We start from the raw sequence: 20534 nt of genomic DNA, 5'->3' as shown, positions 1-20534 counted from the left end.
CTGTTATAAGAAGGCTATAACTGAGAAGGCCATTTCCAATCCCCACCCTCCTAGCTCTGTTATGCATGTGAAGTGTTGAAGCTTCTTGTATATAATTAAGAGGACAACGTTATCAACATACATGACCTCTCATTTGATGTAGTCCAGTATATGCAGACAAGTAAACTGAGGATAAATATATAAATCAGGGCTGCAAAAATCCATATGATCATAGGACACAGTCTCAGTTAACTTTGTTCCATGTATTGATCAACTGAATTTTTGCAGCCCTGATTTGGTAGTCCAGTCAGATATATCATAATTCTTATTAAGGACTTCTCATTAAAAGCTAATATGGTTTTCTGTCCTATCTGTCAGAAATTACACAATATGCTTCCTCATTATGAACCACAGTTTACTGAATTAACTTTTATAGGTTTGCCTGAGACTATGAGTGATGTACTGATTGCACAGGCTATATTTATATACCACACTAGGCTGTTGAAAGCAAGCAAATAATATGGTACAATTTTGAAGCATATAGGATTTTGAGCCAAAGTGTACCAGAATCCATGTCAGTCTTTCTCAAACTGCTTCTCCTACAGTTAAGACTGTTAATTCCCAGAGTTCATATCAGCTTTGGCAATAATGGGACTTGTAGTCTCCACATATCCGATTAGGATAGGAAGCCTGGCCTAGAGTGTCAGTATTCCTGGTAAGCTGATATAGAGGAAAATGTCTTCCATATATTCTTTTTGCAGGGGTGTCAAACTGGCAGCCCGCGGGCCGGATGCATCCCATGCAGGCCACGCCCACCCCGGCTCCACAAAGGCAAAAAACATTGTGATACGTCACACGACATTATACGTCATATGACATTATGTGACATGATCAAGTTTGACACCCATGTTTTAGAGGATCTAGCTCCATGGTTGATTTTACAATGGTTAAGCAAGGGGCACCAAACCTGATTACGATTGACGATTGCAAGAAAATCTCAGTGTTAGAAGAAGAGAATTACAAATATTTTTAGTGCTATGATTTGGTTAGTGGTTAAGGCACCAGGCTAGAAAGGAGAAGACCGTGAGTTTTAATCCTCTCTTAGGCATGAAGCCAGCTGGGTGACCAAGGATGCAGAAAGAAGGCAAAGGCAAACATTTCTAAAAATCTTGCAAGAAAACTGCAGTCCAGGTAATTGCCAGAATCAATGAGGACTCAAAGGAACCCCCAAAAAGCTACCTGAACTGAACTACAAACTCCAGGTGACCCCAGGATGCTAGCAAAATGATTCAGACATAGTTTGATGCCATCTAGTTTTGCCCAGGTCCCATATCTGGTAGCCCTGCTCTACATATTGTTGCCAAGTAAATTACAAGGGCCTGCCCATGAAGTCATGATAAATTGAGTTACTTGGAGTTCTAAATCACTTAGGAGCTAAACTATAGCAATATATTTAATCTTGGGTTTCTCTAAATCTTATCTTTCTCATTGCCAGAAGATTCAAGGTGGAGTTGCTATTTTCCTTTCTCTTGTCATTATAGCTGTATTACTACTGCCCAGGGAGAAATTCAGCAGGTGTAATATTTCCTATCACAGCCTTCCTTTCTATATTAGGAAAAGCTGCACCTGTTGCAATACTAGGTGCCACCCAGCTGTTAACCCAAACTCTCAGAACAAAAGGGGGATAACACAGCAGAAAATGTTTCTTCCATTTTGGATTTAAGAAACGGAAATATTGCTGCCTGCCTAAAAACACATGTGCCTGTTTTCATACTGACTGTAAGCATGATGATTCAATTAGGGAGAAGTTTGGATACAGGAGGAGAAATGTCTAACAGTGACATCTTTCATTTAGAGAGAGCTGTGACATGTGGAACCAATCTGAGCCATTCCATGTGCAAGATCTTATTTAAAGTGCAGACATACCATTTATATACAAGTGAACAGCTCTGTGCTCTAAAAAAAAGCAGGCTCCAAGTTTCCTTTTGCAATTGAATAATTTGGGTAGATATGTTTTTAAAACACAAAAGAGGACTAAAATTGAATTTGCAGCTAGGTTTGGATTAGGAGTCACAATTCTCTGTTTCCCCCTTTTGGTCTTCTTTTGATCTGTTTTTCTACTTTGTGTGGGTGCTCTGTTCTGTTCTCCTCAAACCAAAAGGAGGAAGTATTTGCTTTATTCTCATGCTCAATGTCCTCCTGCTCAGATTTAGAGTTGAAGGGAAAAAAAAGGAAAAAGAGAAAAAATTGAGAAAGATGGAATAATACCATCTTTTCCGTGAGAAAACAGAAAAGGGGTAGTCCTCACTTAAGGATCAGTCACTTAACCACCATTTGAAGTTACAAGTCTTCTCAAGAGTTACTTACAACCAGGGGTGGGATACTACTGGTTCAGACAGGTTCGGGCGAACCGGATGTTAAAGTTACATCCACCGAACCGGTATTTCAACAGACCGGCTGGTCCTACCCACCGATCCTCTCCCAGGAGTCTCCACATGGCCCATTTTAGATGGAAGTAAGTGCAAGGTCCACACACAGGCTCTGGGAGGGAGAAAAACAAGCCTTCCGGAAGTCTGGAAACGGACCTGTTTCCAGCTTCCGGAGAAGCTCCGGATCTTTGGGAGGGCAAAAAATGGCCCTCCCAGAAAAACCAGAAGTCATGAATGGACCTGTTTCCAGCTTCTGGTGGGCCTCCAGAGCCCAGGGGAGGGTGTTTTTACCCTCCCAGAGGCCCAGGGGAAGGCTCTGGATGCTTGGGAAGATGAAAATGGCCTTCCCCAGCTCTGGAGGCCCACCGGAAGCTGGAAACAGGAAGTTCCGGTAGGTCATGCCCACCATGGCCACGCCCACCCAGCAATCGGGCAGCGAACTGGTTGCTGGGATTTTTGAATCCCACTCCTGCTTACAACCTGTTTTTGAAGTTACGATGGTCACACCAACCCATGGTCATGTGATTGCATTTTGGGTGATTGGCAACCATCCTGGCTGTTTGCAGTGCCCTGCAGTCATGTGACTGCAATTTTCCATGTTTTTTTTTTTTTTTGCTAGTTTCCAGGGTTTGCTTCTGGTTTCCAGCAAAAAAAGAATGCCTATTTAATGAACCCATTTAACAACTGCAACAGTTTGCTTAACAACTGTACCATTGGCTTAACCACCACCACAGAAAAGGTCATAAAATCAAGTGGAGTCATGTGGTGATCTGCATAACCACCACCACAACTTACAGCATGGGTGTCAAACTCAACCCTGTCATGTGACATCATGTGATGTTTTGTGACGTTTTTCCCATTTGTGGAGGTGGACATGACCTGCAAGTGCCCGTGGGCCATCAGTTTGACACTCATGACTTACAGCTGTAGTTCCAGTCTCAATTACAGTCATAAGCTGAGGACTACCTGTATTCCAAATTATTGCAGAGTTTTGTATTTCAGATGCAAATCCTTCCTCTTTAATTCTAAAATCAGATACATGGAATACACATGGAAATAGGATCAATTGAAGATCTATTGTGAAACTGTTTTAAAAATCAATATAAAATCCAAAGCCAGGACTAATAGCAAAATGCAGTTGTACAAATAAAGCAGTAACAAACTGCATGTACTCCAGATACCAATACAATCAAATGACTTCAAAAAAAAATATTGAATAAAACAATCTTTCCTAAATATTAGATATATCTCCTATCTTATATGTCATGTGAGATTATTAGTTTCTTTTATGTTTTTTTAAATGTTATTTCAAAACTTGTGAGGTTTTGAAAAGGAAGAATTTGGAGCAAAGTATTGAATATGTGGTTGTACTAAAATGACATGTTAATGATTCCTTTTTAGTTGGCAGCTGTATGGTTGCATCAAAAAAAGTTTGCTATGTAGAAATCTGCATGTGAAATTTTAATAGGATGGAATTAAATGTAAAATTTGTTATGGTATAAGCCGAAGAAAAGTGTATATTTTCATTTACTGTTAGTATCCTGACAGAGAAATCCTGTTGGGTGCCTGCTAATAAGTTAATCAGTTAGGATTAGATAAACAGGTTTGAATCTTATCACTATGCTGCCTCACAGTTGTTTCTTCCATTTGATTTTCATGTAATTGTTCTGAGTGGATTTTAAAGGGGGGGTTAAAATAGCATGAGTGACCATGTGTGTTTTCTTTTGAAAGGATGTATTTATAACTTTTCTAAAAAAAAATTAATGGTGTACATCCTAGTGTAAAGTCTATTGGATGTTTAAGTCATCTTGCCTAATGTATTTTGGTTTCATTCGAGTGCATCATAAAGAGAATGTTGGCACTAAGATGGCTTATATTTTGAACAAATTAAATCAGCATGTTTTAAATCATCCTGTTTCTTAATTTTTTTTTTCCTGCTAGGGTCAGATGGATGGGCAAACAATTTTTGTAAGTACTATAGTTCATGTACGTATTTGTTTAAATGTAAACAATGTTTGTTTAAATGTAAATTCATTGTGAGAATTTGCCAATTACAAAACTTTGCATGGGTAACAAGGAATGGATATGCTTGATTTTAATTGCTAGATGATGATGATGATGAAGAACTGAAAAGTAACTTCGCTCGAGACAAAATCCCAACAAAATAAAAAAAGGTTTCTGTGGAATACTGATTGAGAGTTCATAGAGAAACACAACTTAAACATTCATGTTCAGTATTTTCATTCAAAGTGAAATTTGTACAACACAAAACCTGTATTTAAATATTAGAAATAAAGTCAATAACTGATGATCAAATTGTATTGAATTTGTTGTTTATTGCAGAGATTTTCAATCTTTTATTGCTATGTTTAGTTTCAGTTGTGACATATTCAGTCATAGTCCAGTGCATTTAAAAAGTTGTGATCTTCCCAGTTTATTTTTACAAAACAGGTTATCACATCATACACTGCCAGTTTCCAACATACAATTTTTAATAGATCAGGAAGAAAGTGTACATGTATGCATTGAAGGCTTCAGATTCAACATCTGGTATCGCTAAACATTTTCTATTTTTTGTTCATGCCCTTATAGTTGGAAGATTAGAAAAGACATTTACCCAAAACTGCCAAAGAAATTGTCGATTGGAAGAGATCATTTACAGAATATATCCCCAAGCTGACACACCAAAATTTAGCAGCCAAACAACAATATTCAGCCATAAAAATGAGTATGAATACAGGAAATAGGCACGAATAAATGGGGACAATAGGACAGGGACAGTAAGCACAATTGTGTATTTATTATTTTATTATTATTATTATTTTATTGTGCTTTTCCACCATTACACATCTCTTATATATTCATTACAACATAACACTGTGACTTCGATACTTTCACGTATATCTACATACATATGTATATTTTAATTCTTATTTCTACTGTGTAGCCAACTATACCACTTATCCCAGACCGTGTAGTATTCCGATTCTTCTCTATTTTGCAGTTCCAGAGTTAATTTAACCATCTCTAACACCTTCTATATTCTAACACCTTCTTTATTATCATATCATCGGAAGAGGTGTTATCCAATTTCCAGCTTTGTGCATAAGCAATTCTGGCCACTGTTACTATGTGCACTATAATATATTGTACTTGATCTTTATACTAAATTCTCCTCTAATTATTCCTAACAAAAATATTTCAGGTTTAAACTCAATTTGGAGACCTATAATTTTCTGTAACTAATTTCTTATTTTAACCCAGTATTTCCTTGCCTTGGGGCATGGCCACCACATATGAAAGAAGGTACCATGGTTTTGTTTACACTTCCAACATTTTGGGCTTATATTAGAATATATCTTTGTTGGTCTTGCCAGTGCTAAATGCCAGCGATAAAACATTTTATGCAGGGTTTTTTTGTACACAGCAGACAGTGTTAATTTGTAATTTTTAGTCTATAATTTTTCCCACTCTTTCCCATTTTCTCATTCTTCAATGTTATGCCCACAATTCCTTGCCCAAGCTATCATGGACCTTTTAACTATTTCTTCTTCCCTATCAAATCTTAATAAGTAATTGTACATTTATGTTATAGCCTAGCCTGCCTTGATTGCCTATCAGATGATGATGGTGGTGGTGATGATGATGATTATCTGAGCTTGTGGGTTGGTTTCCAAATGTTTAGTTACCAGGCTAGGTAACATCTTCAACAGAGTTTAGGGGACGTCAGTGTTGTTCTGTTTATAAAGGCTTTGTGTGGTCAGAGGGCTTGTGATGGGTCTTGTGACAAGTCAGTGGGAGTCATCAGTGTGAATCTTATGAAGAGAGAGTTACATCGGATGAGGGTCATTTGGAGGTAAAGTGATTGGGTGGGGTGGGGTTGCATGGGTTGGTTGAGGGTTGGTGTTTATATCAATTGATATCTTTCAATAAAATTAACTAGTCTGAAAAGTTGATACAGCTCCTTCAGCTTTTTGACTCTCATAGTTCTCCTCTTCCAATAAAGAGAACTACGAATGAATTATAATAAAGAGACTCAAGGTAATTCATCCATATAGAGACTGCATATACTTCTTCAGCTCTGAAGCTTCTTGGATGAGAAGCAAAACGTCTTTAAATAAAAACCAGAAGGTCCAGTTGCCTCTTGAAAAAAGCACTTTTGGGACATAGTTGTTTTCTAAAAACAGGATAGTGACTTATATATATATATATATATATATATATATATATATATATATATATATATATATATATATTCTTAAGTTTTCCTGGGTACTTATATGTATGGTATTCAGCTTTGTTTGGGTATTTTCCCACGTCATTTAAAAGCACAACTATAATGATGTGGGAAAATACCCGAACAAAGCTGAATACCATGTATGTGTGTGTGTGTGTGTGTGTGTATATATATGCTCAGAAGCCTGATGATGGCAGGTGAGATTCTGCTGAAACGTTGCTACATATACATACATACATATATACATACATACATACATACATACATACATTCCTGATACAGAATTCCTGGTGGTGCATTGTCCAGCTGTTTTGACTCTCACTCTCTGCAATGAAATTGAATTTTGTGTGTGTGTGTGTTTAAAGGTCGGGAGAAGAGAAAGAAAATACTAGAAAAGTTACAAGTGGAAGATTTTTTTAAATTTTCTGTAAAGTTTTTTGCTTTATCCAGAAATATCCATATCATATGGATTATGAGATATATACTACATTGCTGAATGATGTTAAATTCAACTCTTAAAGAATTTCTTGATAAATTAAGGAAGCTTCCTGTTTAACCTGCTTATATGAACCTGGAGATAAAATATTTTCATATCAAATTTTAAATTAATTGTAATAATGTTGGGAAAGTTGCTAGCTTAGTTTCAAAGTAAATTGAGTATTTTTATAAATGTTTGGTTTTATCTGTGAGTAGGTTTTTATGAACAGTAGTCATAAGACGTTTATTAAAACCAATAAAACTGTTCTGAACTTTGGATTTATTTTGGTCATAATATTAGCTTAAAGTGGCCTTTCTCAAGATGGTACCAATCAAATGTATTGGTGCTAGTCAGGATGACTGGGATTTCTGGTACAGTTAGTCCTTGACTTACAACAGTTTGTTTAGTGACCACTTGAAGGCACAATGGCGTTGAAAAAATGGCTTATGACCTTTTTTCACACTTCTGACTGTTGCAACATCCCAAATGTCATGTGATCAAAATCCAGACTCTTGGCAACTGGTTCATATTTATGATGGTTGCAATGTCCCATGGTCATGTGTTGGCTAGCTTGGTTGTTCAACAGTGAGATACTGGTGAAGTGGGTGTAGCAGCCCCTGCATTTTCCGCATTGCATGAGAAAAGTACATCTTCCTTCCACCGTCCTTACCACTTTCTATCGAGGGACAATCAAGAGCATCCTGTCATATTGCATTACTGTCTGGTTTGGAAGCGTTACTGCTTCAGACAGGAAGGCTGCGCAGAGTGGTGAGGATGGCAGAAAATATTATTAGTAGTTCACTTCCTTCTAACTAGAACGTAGCATATAAGCAATGCTTGAGTTAGATCTGCAGTATTGTCATGGCAGCTACACATCTGTTACCTTCTGGGAGAAGGCTTCACGGTATCTGAAGCAGAACATCTAGATTCAGTCACGGTTTTGTTCCATATAGCATCAACCTTGTTGAATCTCAAGTTTCCTATTTCCACTATGTATTCAAATGGACAGTGATTAATGTTTGTATGTATATGTGTGTGTGTGTGTGTGTGTGTGTGTGGATCTTTGGTTATTCAGGTTTTCTCCCGCATAAAATTGGAAGTATCTAGGCAACATTTTGATGAAGTCTCATTCATCATCTTCAGGTTTGTGTCTTCGGCTTTGTGCTTCTCAGAGTAATGTGAGCTTGCAGCTGCTTCTTCCTTTTAACTGCTAGTGGGGTGTGACTTGATTGGGTGAGGGCTTGGCTGTGTTCTTTTTTTTAAAAAAAACAAGTTTTATTGATTTTACAAACAAACAAACAAAACAAAACATCATTAAACATTAAAAACATAAAACCTCTTTCCATTGTAGATCTTTACAAGGCAGGTAACATATTGCTTTATATCACGTACTTATAATTTATCCCATTTCCATATAAACACGTAAATTCCCTTTACCAAATTCCACATTGTTTCTCTTTAATCATTATTCAATCATATTTCCTTTCTAATTTATCTGCTATTCAGTCATCACATTTATATTTTCCTCTGGCTTGTTTATAATTATTCTCATCTAGTCTTCCTCCGAGATTTTATTATTTAATTCTTAATAAAACACACACACATAAGACATAAACATAAAAACATAAAACTTTCTTCTAGAAAGTAACTTGGCCCCAGATTACCTCTTTTTCAATTCATTCAATTGAATTCATGCTCTTCTTATATACCATTACCCATCTTATTTACCATTCTATATCTATTATATAACTCCTCTCCACTTTTGCCTCATCTTAATTCTGTTTTATATATTTAATCTTGCTTTAAAGAAAATATATTTTTATATCTTTTGTCCATTTCTCCATTTACATCTGTCTCATTTCCAATTTAAAAAAGAATAGTTTCCCCTGGAATCACTAATCGGAGTATGATGCCTTTCTATCATTCCCCTAAATTAAAATTTAAAATAACACTTAAATACCAATCAGATTCTGCTTAGTACATTCTACTATTTCAGAAACCAATACTACAATAATAAATCCATAACAGTCAACACATTAATCCATTAAACTCTATATTTAAACTAATACTTTAAACATTCCCTTTAGTATTTTATTAAAACTTAATATCATTCATTATTAAACCTTTTAAAGTTATACCTTGATATTTTAATCTTTTATTAGATCTTAAAAGTTCTGATTATCTACTTATAATACAAATACCACTATTACAATACTCATGTGTACTTTGCAGAATCCTTTCTTTTAAAAAAAACCCATATATTACCCATTATCCCTAAAAAAATTTCCTTTTCTCCATCTTGTTTTATACCTTTGTAACTTTTTCCCCCTTTCCCTTTCCTTCTTAGCCCACCTAAACTTTTACCCCTCCTCTCCAAACCTCTGCCTTCTTGATTTCCCCTTTCTGTTGCATTCCTCTTTCCTTTTGCTTTCTAGCATTCTGTTGTTTTTGCATCTTCTTTTTCTGCTTCATAAACATTTTTTTATTTCTTAAGTCCTTCCTTTTCGCTCCTCTCTTTCTCCTTTCTTTCTTAGTCACACCGTTTAGTTCATTAAAAATGGCTTCTTCTTCCTCGGCTTCTTCCAGCTGTTGTTTAATTTGCTGACACATGACAAGCGCCATATCTAGGAAACAAAGGGCTTCTCCCATAACATCTTTGCCTTCTTTCTTTATTTTTAAATATTGTTTTTTTCATCAAGAGATAGAGCCATTTTGAACTGTTTCTTCTTCTCTTTCTGTATCTTCTTATTATTATTAAGCCAATCAGTTATTTCAAACTTAAAACAGTTCCCAAAAGTCCCAAAAATCCCACAGTCATCAAACAGTCCAGGCAGAGTACAAGCTTCTTCTTTTTACAATTTCTCTTCTAGGGTGAAGTCAAATTAGGGAAAGAAAAACGTCCAATCTGTGCTTTACATCTTTCTTAGAATTAATTTCTATTCTCTTTATCTTCAAGGCATCTCCTCCAGCAAAGTCTTAGAGTAAAAATTGTTTTCCCAAGCCTCTCCCTTCCCACTTATAACAAAGGAGTTTAGGTTTTACCTTCTATCAAAAGGCTGGTTTCCCTTGTCCATTTGTTAATTCCATAAGGGAGGGAGAGTAACTTCCCTTTTCGTCACTTTTCTTCGCAGCTGAAAACATCAATCGGGAACATTATAGCTTCCAAGCCAATACTTTCCCAGGTGTTAAATATGTCCTTAAGGTCCCAGTTCACCAAGAAAAAACTTTCATTTAAAACTCCTTCCTCCTGCGCATTCTTTATCCAGTTGCCGGCTTCTTTATAGCGGCCATAAAGACCGCCGCTCCACCGTCTTGAAAGAAGGGGTTATTGCCAGCTGGGGGTTGCGATGCCCCACAATCCCTGTCCGGATCCCCCTTTCTTCAGCTGCCCCAACAGGGCAGCCTTAGCCTCAAATCCGTCCAGGATCGGAGGCACCAAGTGCTAGCACAGCAGGGATCGCAGAAGGCGAATCCCTGCTGTCACCGAAGCCGACAAACCAGAAGTGTCCAGGGCTTGGCTGTGTTCTGATTGGGTGGGGGGTATGTTCTCATTGGTTGGGGATTTGGTTGTGTTCTGATTGGTTGGGGGGTTGGCTGTGTTCTGATTGGCTGGGGGTGTGTTCTGTTCAGGTGGGGGCTTGGTTGTGCTCAGGTTAGTCTTAGTTGTTGGGGGATTTGAGCTGGTGAGCTGTGATCCTGCTGTTTGGCTTCACATTTGTGGTCGTGCAACATCTTCATGGTGGGCGTCAGTTTGCTTCATGTATGGGTTGGAGGGGTTTGAAGTGGGTAGTGATGCATCTGCAATACGGCTTCTGGTCTGTGGTCATGTCTCATCTTCTGTGTGGGTGTGAGTCTGCTTTCTACACGGAAGTGTGGTGGTAGCAACTTGTGTGGCCCTCGTGCATGTGGGTCTGGTGTCATTCTTCATGTTAGGTATTCATTTGTTCATGAGGGCGGGTTTCCAAATGGCTGGTAGGCGGGAGGTATCATCTCTTTTATTCATGCTGTGTGGGCATTTTTCTATCGCTATGGCTTCTCTTTATTATTTATTATTCTGTGTTCAGTTTTGGCGATAGTTCTGGTATTTTTAAAGTCAATCTCATGTCCTGTGCCTTTGAGGTGTTGGACCAGGGAAGAGGTCGGTTCTTCTTTTTTGATTGAGTTCTTGTGTTCTTCAATGCGTGCACTTATTCTTCTGTTAGTTTGTCCAATGTATGTGGTGGGGCAGGCGGTGCAAGGGATTTCGTATACTCCTTGGTTTTCGAACTCGATTTTGTCTTTAGGGTTTCTTAGGATGGTGGATATTTTTCTGTTTGTGCAGAATGCTGTTTTAATGTTGTGTTTTGGGAGGATCTTGCTGATTTTGTCTGTAGTGCCTTTTATATATGGGAGGAGGACTTTGCCATTCTCTTGTTCTCTGTCTTGGATTTTGGTTGGGGTTTCTTTTTGGATTAGGTGGGTAATCTTCTTTCTTTGGAATCCTTTGGCTGTTAGTACGTTAGTGAGAGTGTGTAGTTCAGTTTTTAGGTGTTGTTCTTCGGCTAAGCATTTTGTTCTGGAGATGAGTGTCTCGGCTACGGAATTGATCTGTGCTGGGTAGTGGTGTGACATTAGGTTGAGGAAATCTGTGGGATAATTTAGAAACAAGTGGCATCCTTATAATACAATGTATATCCTATGCATATCAGTGCTTTATGCATTTGGATTTATTCTCTCTAATTAAATATGTGGAGTTTCAATCTAAAGTAGATTAAGTTTTCCTACATGTTGGGCAGCTTAATCACATCTGTCTCCACATCGATCATAAAAATATATGTAGTTTAATATATTTTTTAAGACCAGCTATAAAACTGTGCAAAAAAATAAATCTAAAAACAGTCTAAGTAAAAATGCATAAGCAAAATTATGGGGGAAAACATATCAGTGATTCTTTATTCAGTGAGGAAAAGTATATTTTATGACTGATTGAACCTTCAGAGTTTGTCATGGCTTTCATACATAGCTTTCCCAGTTTCCTTGTAAACATTTAATTTTTGAACCAAAGAACCTGTGAAGAGAAATGATTAGACTTCCCCTAAACCATTTATGTCATATGAGCCTTTGATATGAAATGCACTGTTGCTGAGAAAAACTAATCTGAACTTTAACCAAGATATTAATATTGCATTGGTTATTTAATAACATCTAGCAAAGATGTTTGGTTTCCGACCCTACAGGGATAGTGACACTGGTAGATTATTTTATTTTATTGCATTGCATTGCATTCTGAATCCATTAAGAAACATTCTTTTCCAGTTTTGTCTCTGTGGGGTTATATGGCCAAAAAAATAAAGTTTTAGTTTAACTTATTGTCAGGCCTTAGAGTCTGGCAGGATATAATTCATATAAAGATATATGCACAAGGGAGTAGAACCCATTTGTGAGAATGTGGAAGTTTCCCCCTGTTTCTTCATCCCTTCTAATCTTGTGCATAACACTTATGCCTCACAGCTATCTCTATCTCTAGTGAATGCCTAGCAGGACAAAATGTTTGTTGTTTTCCTGTTTTTCCCGTCATGAGAGATCATTTTATTTTAAAATGAGTGCTATTCCAGCAATAGCATGTGGAATAGCAAACCTGAATTTGGGAGTGCAAATCCTGGTCTTAGTGAAGAAAGACAACTGTCTTTTATTTTTTCCTATTATTTGTCTTGGAAGCATAAATAAAAAGGCAGTGGCTAGGATTGTATTCATATGATTTTGTCAAGGGAGTTAATGGGAGGAAAAAAACACCAGCACAATGAGATATTTGGCAGACAACTCACCAACTTTTTGCACCTGGAAATTCTATTTCAAGTTGTTCTAAATTTTGTATAATTTTCCATGTACTATGACTAAGATTATAAATATCTGTAAATGGGAAGGGAGGGGAAGAAGATTAAAGGGGGAAAATGATTTGTAGAAGGAGCTGTCATAACAGAAATTTCCACACATATTATTTTAAAATGGGCTAGTTAGTTCTCTAGAAGAGAGAAACAAAATTCAAAATAATCTTGATAGATTAATGAAATGACACTCATTAAACTAGAAGAATGGATTGCCACAATTTTCAGTCTTTGACCCTGCACTCTTCAATGTTTTTATTTATTACTTGGAGGAGGACATGGAGAGAATGCTTATTTTTCCTTATGAGATTGGCAGAGACACAAAATTTGATAGGAGAGTTAATAACCTAGAAGGCAAAAATAAAATAAAAAATAATATTTTAGTTGGAGAAGTGGACTGAGGACACAACTGAATAAAGACAGATGTAAAGTTTTGAACTTAGGACATAGAAATATGATGCCTAGATATGGGAGAGTGAATCTATGGAAATTATGGAATGCTAATTGGTTGCTAGCAAAAAGACACAGGAGTTAACATGGTTCCTAAAAAGACATTTGTTATATCAGGAGAAGGGACAGCATAGTCTGCCTCTGAGTAGTGGGCATTGCAAGAGGCTCAGAAGAAACTCTGTCTAGCTTCTTGAGCTGTAAAGGAGACTGTTGGAAAATTGTACATTCAAAGTTGCAAGTTTGATATCAGCCTTTCCAGGTAAATCAGACAGGAAACATGACCAGATAAGATAATTCTACTTTATTAGAGAAATACATTGATAGAATATTGAAAGTCTGAAATTTCAATCCTACCTTCATCTCCTTTACAGCTTGAGAAACTAGGAAAGTTCCATTCTGAGCAGATTGCCCCACTCACTTTTCAACTGTGGTTAGGCTATCTCTTATCTGCTGATTCCCTAGGTTGAAAAACTAAGTTTACAACTGGTCCTTGCACTTAGTGATTGTCACATGACTGAGGTTTGGGTGCTTCTGAACTAATGAGTATTTATAACCAGTCGGCATTTGATTGTCATGTAGTCACATGATTGCCAATTGTGCACATCACAACTAGCTTCTGACAAGTAGAGTCAATGGAGAAGCCAACAGTAAAATAGCAAGTTGTGTCCATGTGATATGGAAATGAAGTCATAAATCCATCACAGTCATGTGATGATGTCTTGCTTAATGACCTCATCACTTAGTGATGGAGTTGCCAGTCCCAGCTATGGTCGTTAAATGAGCACTGCCTGTAAATTTAAATTAATAACATTCCCCCCCCTTTTTTTTACCTTTTGGGGCAACATGGAACTATCTGCTCTGTGTTTTGTACAAAAGTCCCAGAGAATTTGAAAACTGCTGTCATTCATCCCATTTTTTTCTCTGAAATATGCCCGTCTGTTTTATTTGCTCTTCATAGGACTTGTTTATTTTTTCCATTCTGTGGAAGTTTATTTCTTAAAATGCAGAGACCAGAACTAGAAACTTTAGATGCATTCTGACTAATACAGAGCAGAGCAAAACAGGTACTTCTAATAAGCTTAAAACAGTATCTCTTCTCTATTTTCTTCTGTTTGCAAGTTGAGAAAAATAATAAACCCACACAACATATCCCTCTCATGCTAGTTAAAAGTAATTTCAGACATATATTCATGTCTTGTCATAAATTATTCATATTTAAGTTTACAGTATTTACTTAACAATAGTGATGAAATGGGAACTCAGAGATAAATACAGAAGTACAGAATATCCATCCCAGACTTTTGAGTTGTTCTTCCAAGTGTGACATTCAATGATAAAATATTTTTCATATATAGAAAAAGTGATGCTCCTCAGACTATTGCATTGTCTCTTTGTTTGCTCTAATTGTTTGTTTGCAGTCATGTACGGTACCTGTTAAGCTCTTGGCAATCATTTTATTGAAAGTAATTCTCCTAAGCAAGATTCTCTTCTTTAGCAGAATAGAATTGAGATGAAAGATAGAATTACAAGAATTTCAGAAATGGAATTGTTTCTAGTTTGGAACCTGTTTATCCCTCAATAATTAGGTTAGGAAATTTTTCCCCAATATCTAATCAATTTCTAAAGAGGGTTTTTTTTTTCGTAACGGAGGACCTTGCAGATGTTTGGTTACAAAACCCTTATAAGACTATGAGCCAAGCATTAAAGTCACTCATTCCGTTGGTCTCCAGTTAATTTCCAAATCATTCATATATAATTCAAAAGAATATGATCAACTACTAATTCTATAAAACTTTATAGAACAGAATTAGTATATAAAACAACTTCTTTTCAGAAGGGAGATAATATATCCTACTTCTAGATCATACGAACCAGAATTGAATTTTGGACATTCCCTCTTCAGCAGTTTATGTGAACCTGATAATTTACTCCTTATAAGGTATTTCAACAGATATGCAATAATATTGTGGTCAACCAGTTGCAATTTTAGATCTATAGAAATATATTTTACTTATCTATATAATTATATTGATAATTGGGGGTGCGATGGCTCAGTGGTTAATGACACTGAGCTTATCGTCTGGAACTCTGGGAGCATACAAATGTGAGTAGATAAATAGGTATCACTTCAGTGAGAAGCATATCATGTGCCTCAATGTATAGTCATGCTGGCCACATGACCACAGAAATGTCTCCAGACAACGTTGGCTCCCTACAGTAAGCACTGCCCCTTAGAGTTGGATGCAACTGGACAGGATAAATGTTTACCTTTATATCAATGGTCATATTTTAATCTCCAAATTGCTCCAATCCTGACTAACTCTTTGTGAAGGCAACAAGACATACAATATAAAGAAAAATACATTTTAAGATTTAGCCAAGCCCTACCAGGGTGCCAAACGCAATTAAGGGACAAATGTTTGAACGAATTAAACTTGATTGCAAAAAGTAGGCAAGATTGTGGCCCTCTATACCTTTAAGTGAGAAGATCCATCCATCCATCCATCCATCCATCCATCCATCCATCCATCCATCAAATTTAGGTACCATCCATCTCACTCTTAGAGTGTTCTCAGCCATCATGAGAAAGCTTGTTGCTGAGCTTGTAAATCTTGTGAGGAGAAGAGATTCTCAAGAGGCACTTTTCTAGATATCCGGACTAGATGGGCAGATTCAATTCTGGAAAGGTGTTGCCTAACACACTATAATGCTGCACCATTTTATAGTAACTAAAATGAAATTCTATTGACAGTTGTGTGGTAGACACTTCAATTGCTTATTCCATTCCTTGTGAACATCTAATTTTTTGTGTTAAACATCCTAGTGTGTTCTAACATATGTTGTAAATTGATATGATTAGCTAAAATATAATTTTAGCTTTTCATTAAAAAAAAAAAGCTCTTCATCCTTTTCTATATTTTTATGCCAAGCAGGAAGTTGTTATTGGAGATCTGAAGCCAGGGACTCTCCATAGTGTCAGCATAGGCGCTTATGGCTGGGCAGGAAGAGGCAAAGCCAGCATGCCTAGAAATATGACAACTCTATCACAAGGTAAATATTATTTGAGTAGCTTTCTATTAAGTGTACTGACTGAGACAGAATTAATTGTAGACACTGTAAGTGTATTTCAGAAAGATACATGGGAAGTTAGGAAAACTTCAGTATAGTGCAGAAATAAGAATGAGAGAGTTATGGGAATTTCAAACAAGTCTCTGGTCAGGAGACAGGATGCAGTTACAATTGCAAAAAGAATGATGAGGATTATTAAGGAGTTAAGGGAATAAATGTATTATGATATAATTTAGTATGCTTTATCGGTGCCAGTACGGATCTCTTCAAAATTCTTCACAAGGGCATTTGGAAATTAATTCATTTTAAAACATAGGGCCATAGCTATATCAATTCATTCAGAGCAACACTTTCACTTTTTAAGTATTTTCTATATTGAATAGCAGTAACCAGCCTGAGACTGAAGCAAAGTTAGGAAGAAAGTTCAGTGTTGGATTATCTTTAGCATTACAATTTTACCAAAGATTTTGCTCCTGCAAGCAGTTCTGAATTTTCCAAAGTGTCCAATAATGCATATACTTACTTTCTTTTCTCTTAGATAAGTGTATGCCGCCAGCTCCACCTAGTCAGCCTCAAGTCATTGTTATTTCAGATTCAGAAGTTGCTTTATCATGGAAGCCAGGACCAAGTGAAGGAGGTTCTCCAATTAAGTACTACACCGTGGAATTTATCAGGTGATCTTGAGTATGATATTAGTATGTGAGCACTTTTTCCATATATGTGGGTTCACATTTGTTTCAATCTAATGTCATTAGACTAGTATAGAATAAGTGAGTTGGAAGGGACCTTGGAGGTCTTCTAGTCCAACCCCCTGCTTAGGCAGGAAATCTTATACCATTTCAGACAAACTGTTTGTCCAATCTCTTCTTAAAACCTTCCAGTGTTGGAGCATTCACAACTTCGGGAGGCACGTTGTTTTACTTATTATTTGTTCTAACTATCCGAAAATTTCTCCTTAGCTCTAGGTTATTTCTCTCCTTGATTAGTTTCCACCCATTGCTTCTTGTCCTGCCCTCAGGTCCTTTGGAGAATAGCTTGACTCCCTCTTCTTTGTGGCAGCCCTTGAGATATTGGAACACTGCTATCAGGTCACCCCTAGTCCTTCTTTTCAGCAAACTAGACATACCCAGTTCCAGCAACTGTTTTTATATGTTGTTGCCATTACATTCATTAATGTAAGTGAAGCTGGTTTTTATTTAATCATTAGTTTAAATGGTTTTGATTCAGCACAGCTTCAGAGTTCCTTTTGAGTTTTGGACCAAGTCAGTCTTGCTTCTACTTTGTTGTTTATGAAACACACATATGATACACACTGGACCTCCACAGTAGCTCATACAGATATCTCCCAAACTCCAACCTTACTGTTACAATGCAATATGGAAAGGTGGGCTTCGATTTAATCTGAACTCATTTCTGAACCTCTCCTGGCTGTAACTATAGAATTTTTTTGCTTCTACTTTATTTATTTATTGGCAGCCCAACTCTAGTAGACTCTGCTTAAGGATGAATCAGTTGGGTATATAGAAAATTCCCATGTAAACTCATACCTATATTTTATGTTAAATTGGGTTGTTCCACTGATGGGATGTTCTCTGAAACACTGGTGGATGAGATCTTTTGTCTTGAACAAATTTCAGTTTTCTGAAAACAGGAATACCTGTTTTAATACCAGTGTCAGCCATTCAGTTCCATTTCGTTTTTAGTGGCAATTAAAATGTAAAATGTAAAAAGTATATAAATGTAGGCAGATTTTTTTATCTTAATTAAGAATGCCTGGTTTCATCAAAAAAATTTAAATTAGAAGTGTTTATTAGATTTATTAAACAAAAATGTTAGTGACTTAAGTTGTTTCATTATGGTTGTTGGGAAAAGTCAGCGTGGTTATATGGTCTTCTTCAATTCTATGCTCTTCAGCTGGCTATATGTTCTGCAGGTGAATTTAGCTGAGTGGTTTTCAATTTTTATGTGTGTGTAATGGTTTTGCTAAAAACCTGAAGTGTCAGTTTTTAGAAAAACCATCATAAAACATAGTTATGCAACCATAGGATGTTGCAAATGGTCATAAATGTGGCTATGTTGTCAAGTTCCTGAAGTTCAAGAACCGACCATTGGAACTTTGAATTCCCATGTTGTAAGAAGCCCCAAGTTAGATCTGTCATAACTTCAAAGAGTCACTCAATGACCAGTTGTACATCAAGGAATACCTGTATTGCTATCCTTTGCATCACTCTAAGACAGGTGTGGCCGTTGGATTGAAGAAAGTTATACAGCCCTGCCCAAGAACGTATTAGAACTTCCAAAACTTCCACAGAAGGTCTTCCTTATATCTCTGTAAAGATCAAGTATGAGGAGGAAGAATACAAAAGGCTGTAACAGAATTCTTGCCTATGTTATCCTTTTCTTTTTCGTGTTTTGCTGTAGCAGGGAAATTCAAATGAATGCCAAAGTATTGTAACTGTGCAAAGTATTGTATTGTGCAATTGCCATTGTAGGTTCCTCTTGCCAGTAGGGAATTTTTGTAGCTTGTTTGGTATCATGTCTAAACTCTAGGATTGTTGGATCCTTGGGAGTCAAGCAAGGATTCAGAATTGAATATTTGCTTATTGTTTCCCAATTGGGCAGGATTCTTCGTATGTTCAATATCATTTTAAGAATAGAAGTTTTCCGTAGTGAGAGGAAATGAATCACAATCCTTTATAAAATGAAGAGAACTATTCAAAGAGTTTAAAGAAAGAGGAACAGACATTTTTAATTATGAGAAACAGAGGAATCCTTTGGGGTTTGGATCCACATGAAAAGCCAAGTAGTCAAATAGTTAAGTGGCCCTTAGTGGATCAAGGGAATTTATTAGGAGAAATTTCTTTCAGAAAAAGATGACAATATTTTGCAATTGAGTCAGTTTTGTTAGTCTGTTTTACAGAGATTTAGGTTTATATATATTTTTTTTACAAAAATACTTTTTGTTGTCTCCTGTAGCTGGAGAAATTGGTTTCTCAAGTTCACAGAACTGGACAAAGCTGAAACAAACAGTTCCAAATTGTTCTCTTTTTTATTTCAGAGTACACCCTTCTTGCTCAATAGAAATGACCTTCAGATGATTAAATCATTTTTATATTGACTGATTAGAAAAAGCCAGATGAGTTTATTTTGACAGCATCTCTGGGCTACAAATAAAACAAACAAACAAACAAAAAACCCCACACAAAATATCTCTCTTGTGCTACAGTTTTTATTAGAGTGCTTCCAAAAATATTTGCAGCTGGTTTCTTATGTAAACAATAGTACATTTAATACTTGAAAGTTATTTCCTGCAGTATATATTTCAAGGATGTCAGACTAAATGGGACAGCAATTTAGTCTTATGTGTCAAAGTCTTTCAGTCTTTGTTATGTTCAGCCATTTCCGTAGGAAGGACTTCAGCAAGTTCAAGGGAGTAAAAATTGCAGTTGTGTCATTTATATTGAACAGTGTAGGAATGACCCCATGGGAATCTCTATCCCTGGAGTGCTCAGCACTGCTAGGATGTTCACATGTCAATAATTTTGTTTTTCCTCTGCAAGTATCCAGCAAGTTTGATTCCTATATCCTTTGGGTCTGCTTTTGATTTAGCGTTCTTTCTGGACACCAGAAATTTAAAATATAGAGTTGAGCAAACCAAGGAAATAGTAGAATTTCTTGTTGGAGTGAGAATATAGCCAGAGAACTAAAGATACACTGATATAAAAGTCACTGGAGAAGACATGGCCACTTATTCATCACTGGAGGACAGAAATGTTTCCCTAAAAAAAAAAAATCCTCAAATGAAAATGACCATGATAATGCAATTTTAGGGTTTTTATTCTCTTCTGTATTACTGTAATTACATTGTTGCCTGCATTGAAGCAGAGCTATTTTAAAATGCTTTGATAAGTTTAAAAATAATAGCTAAAATCTAAATAAACAAAATCTTCTCTTGAATGGCTATATAAGCATCCTTGAATGGCTATTAAGCTTCCTATCTGGATCTTGCCAATCATCTTGTCAATCAA

At 36.5% G+C, this 20534-nt stretch overlaps 1 protein-coding gene across 2 annotated transcripts in view; it reads left to right on the top strand.

Moving 5' to 3' along the window:
* EGFLAM (EGF like, fibronectin type III and laminin G domains) overlaps positions 1–20534 on the top strand; it is a 119412-nt gene that overhangs the window by 45743 nt on the left and 53135 nt on the right. For both annotated transcript variants that reach the window (XM_026715848.2, XM_087927371.1), the window contains exons 4-6: positions 4350–4376; positions 16371–16488; positions 17045–17180. In XM_026715848.2, the coding sequence (XP_026571633.2) occupies positions 4350–4376; positions 16371–16488; positions 17045–17180 (281 nt within the window). The remainder of the gene's footprint in view (positions 1–4349; positions 4377–16370; positions 16489–17044; positions 17181–20534) is intronic.

The sequence above is a fragment of the Pseudonaja textilis genome, chromosome 2, assembly GCF_049901715.1.
Source record: "Pseudonaja textilis isolate UNSWEBS1 chromosome 2, rPseTex1.2, whole genome shotgun sequence".
NCBI lineage: Eukaryota > Metazoa > Chordata > Lepidosauria > Squamata > Elapidae > Pseudonaja > Pseudonaja textilis.
Note: the sequence above shows the minus strand (reverse complement) of the source record. Positions and strands in the feature narration are given on the sequence as shown.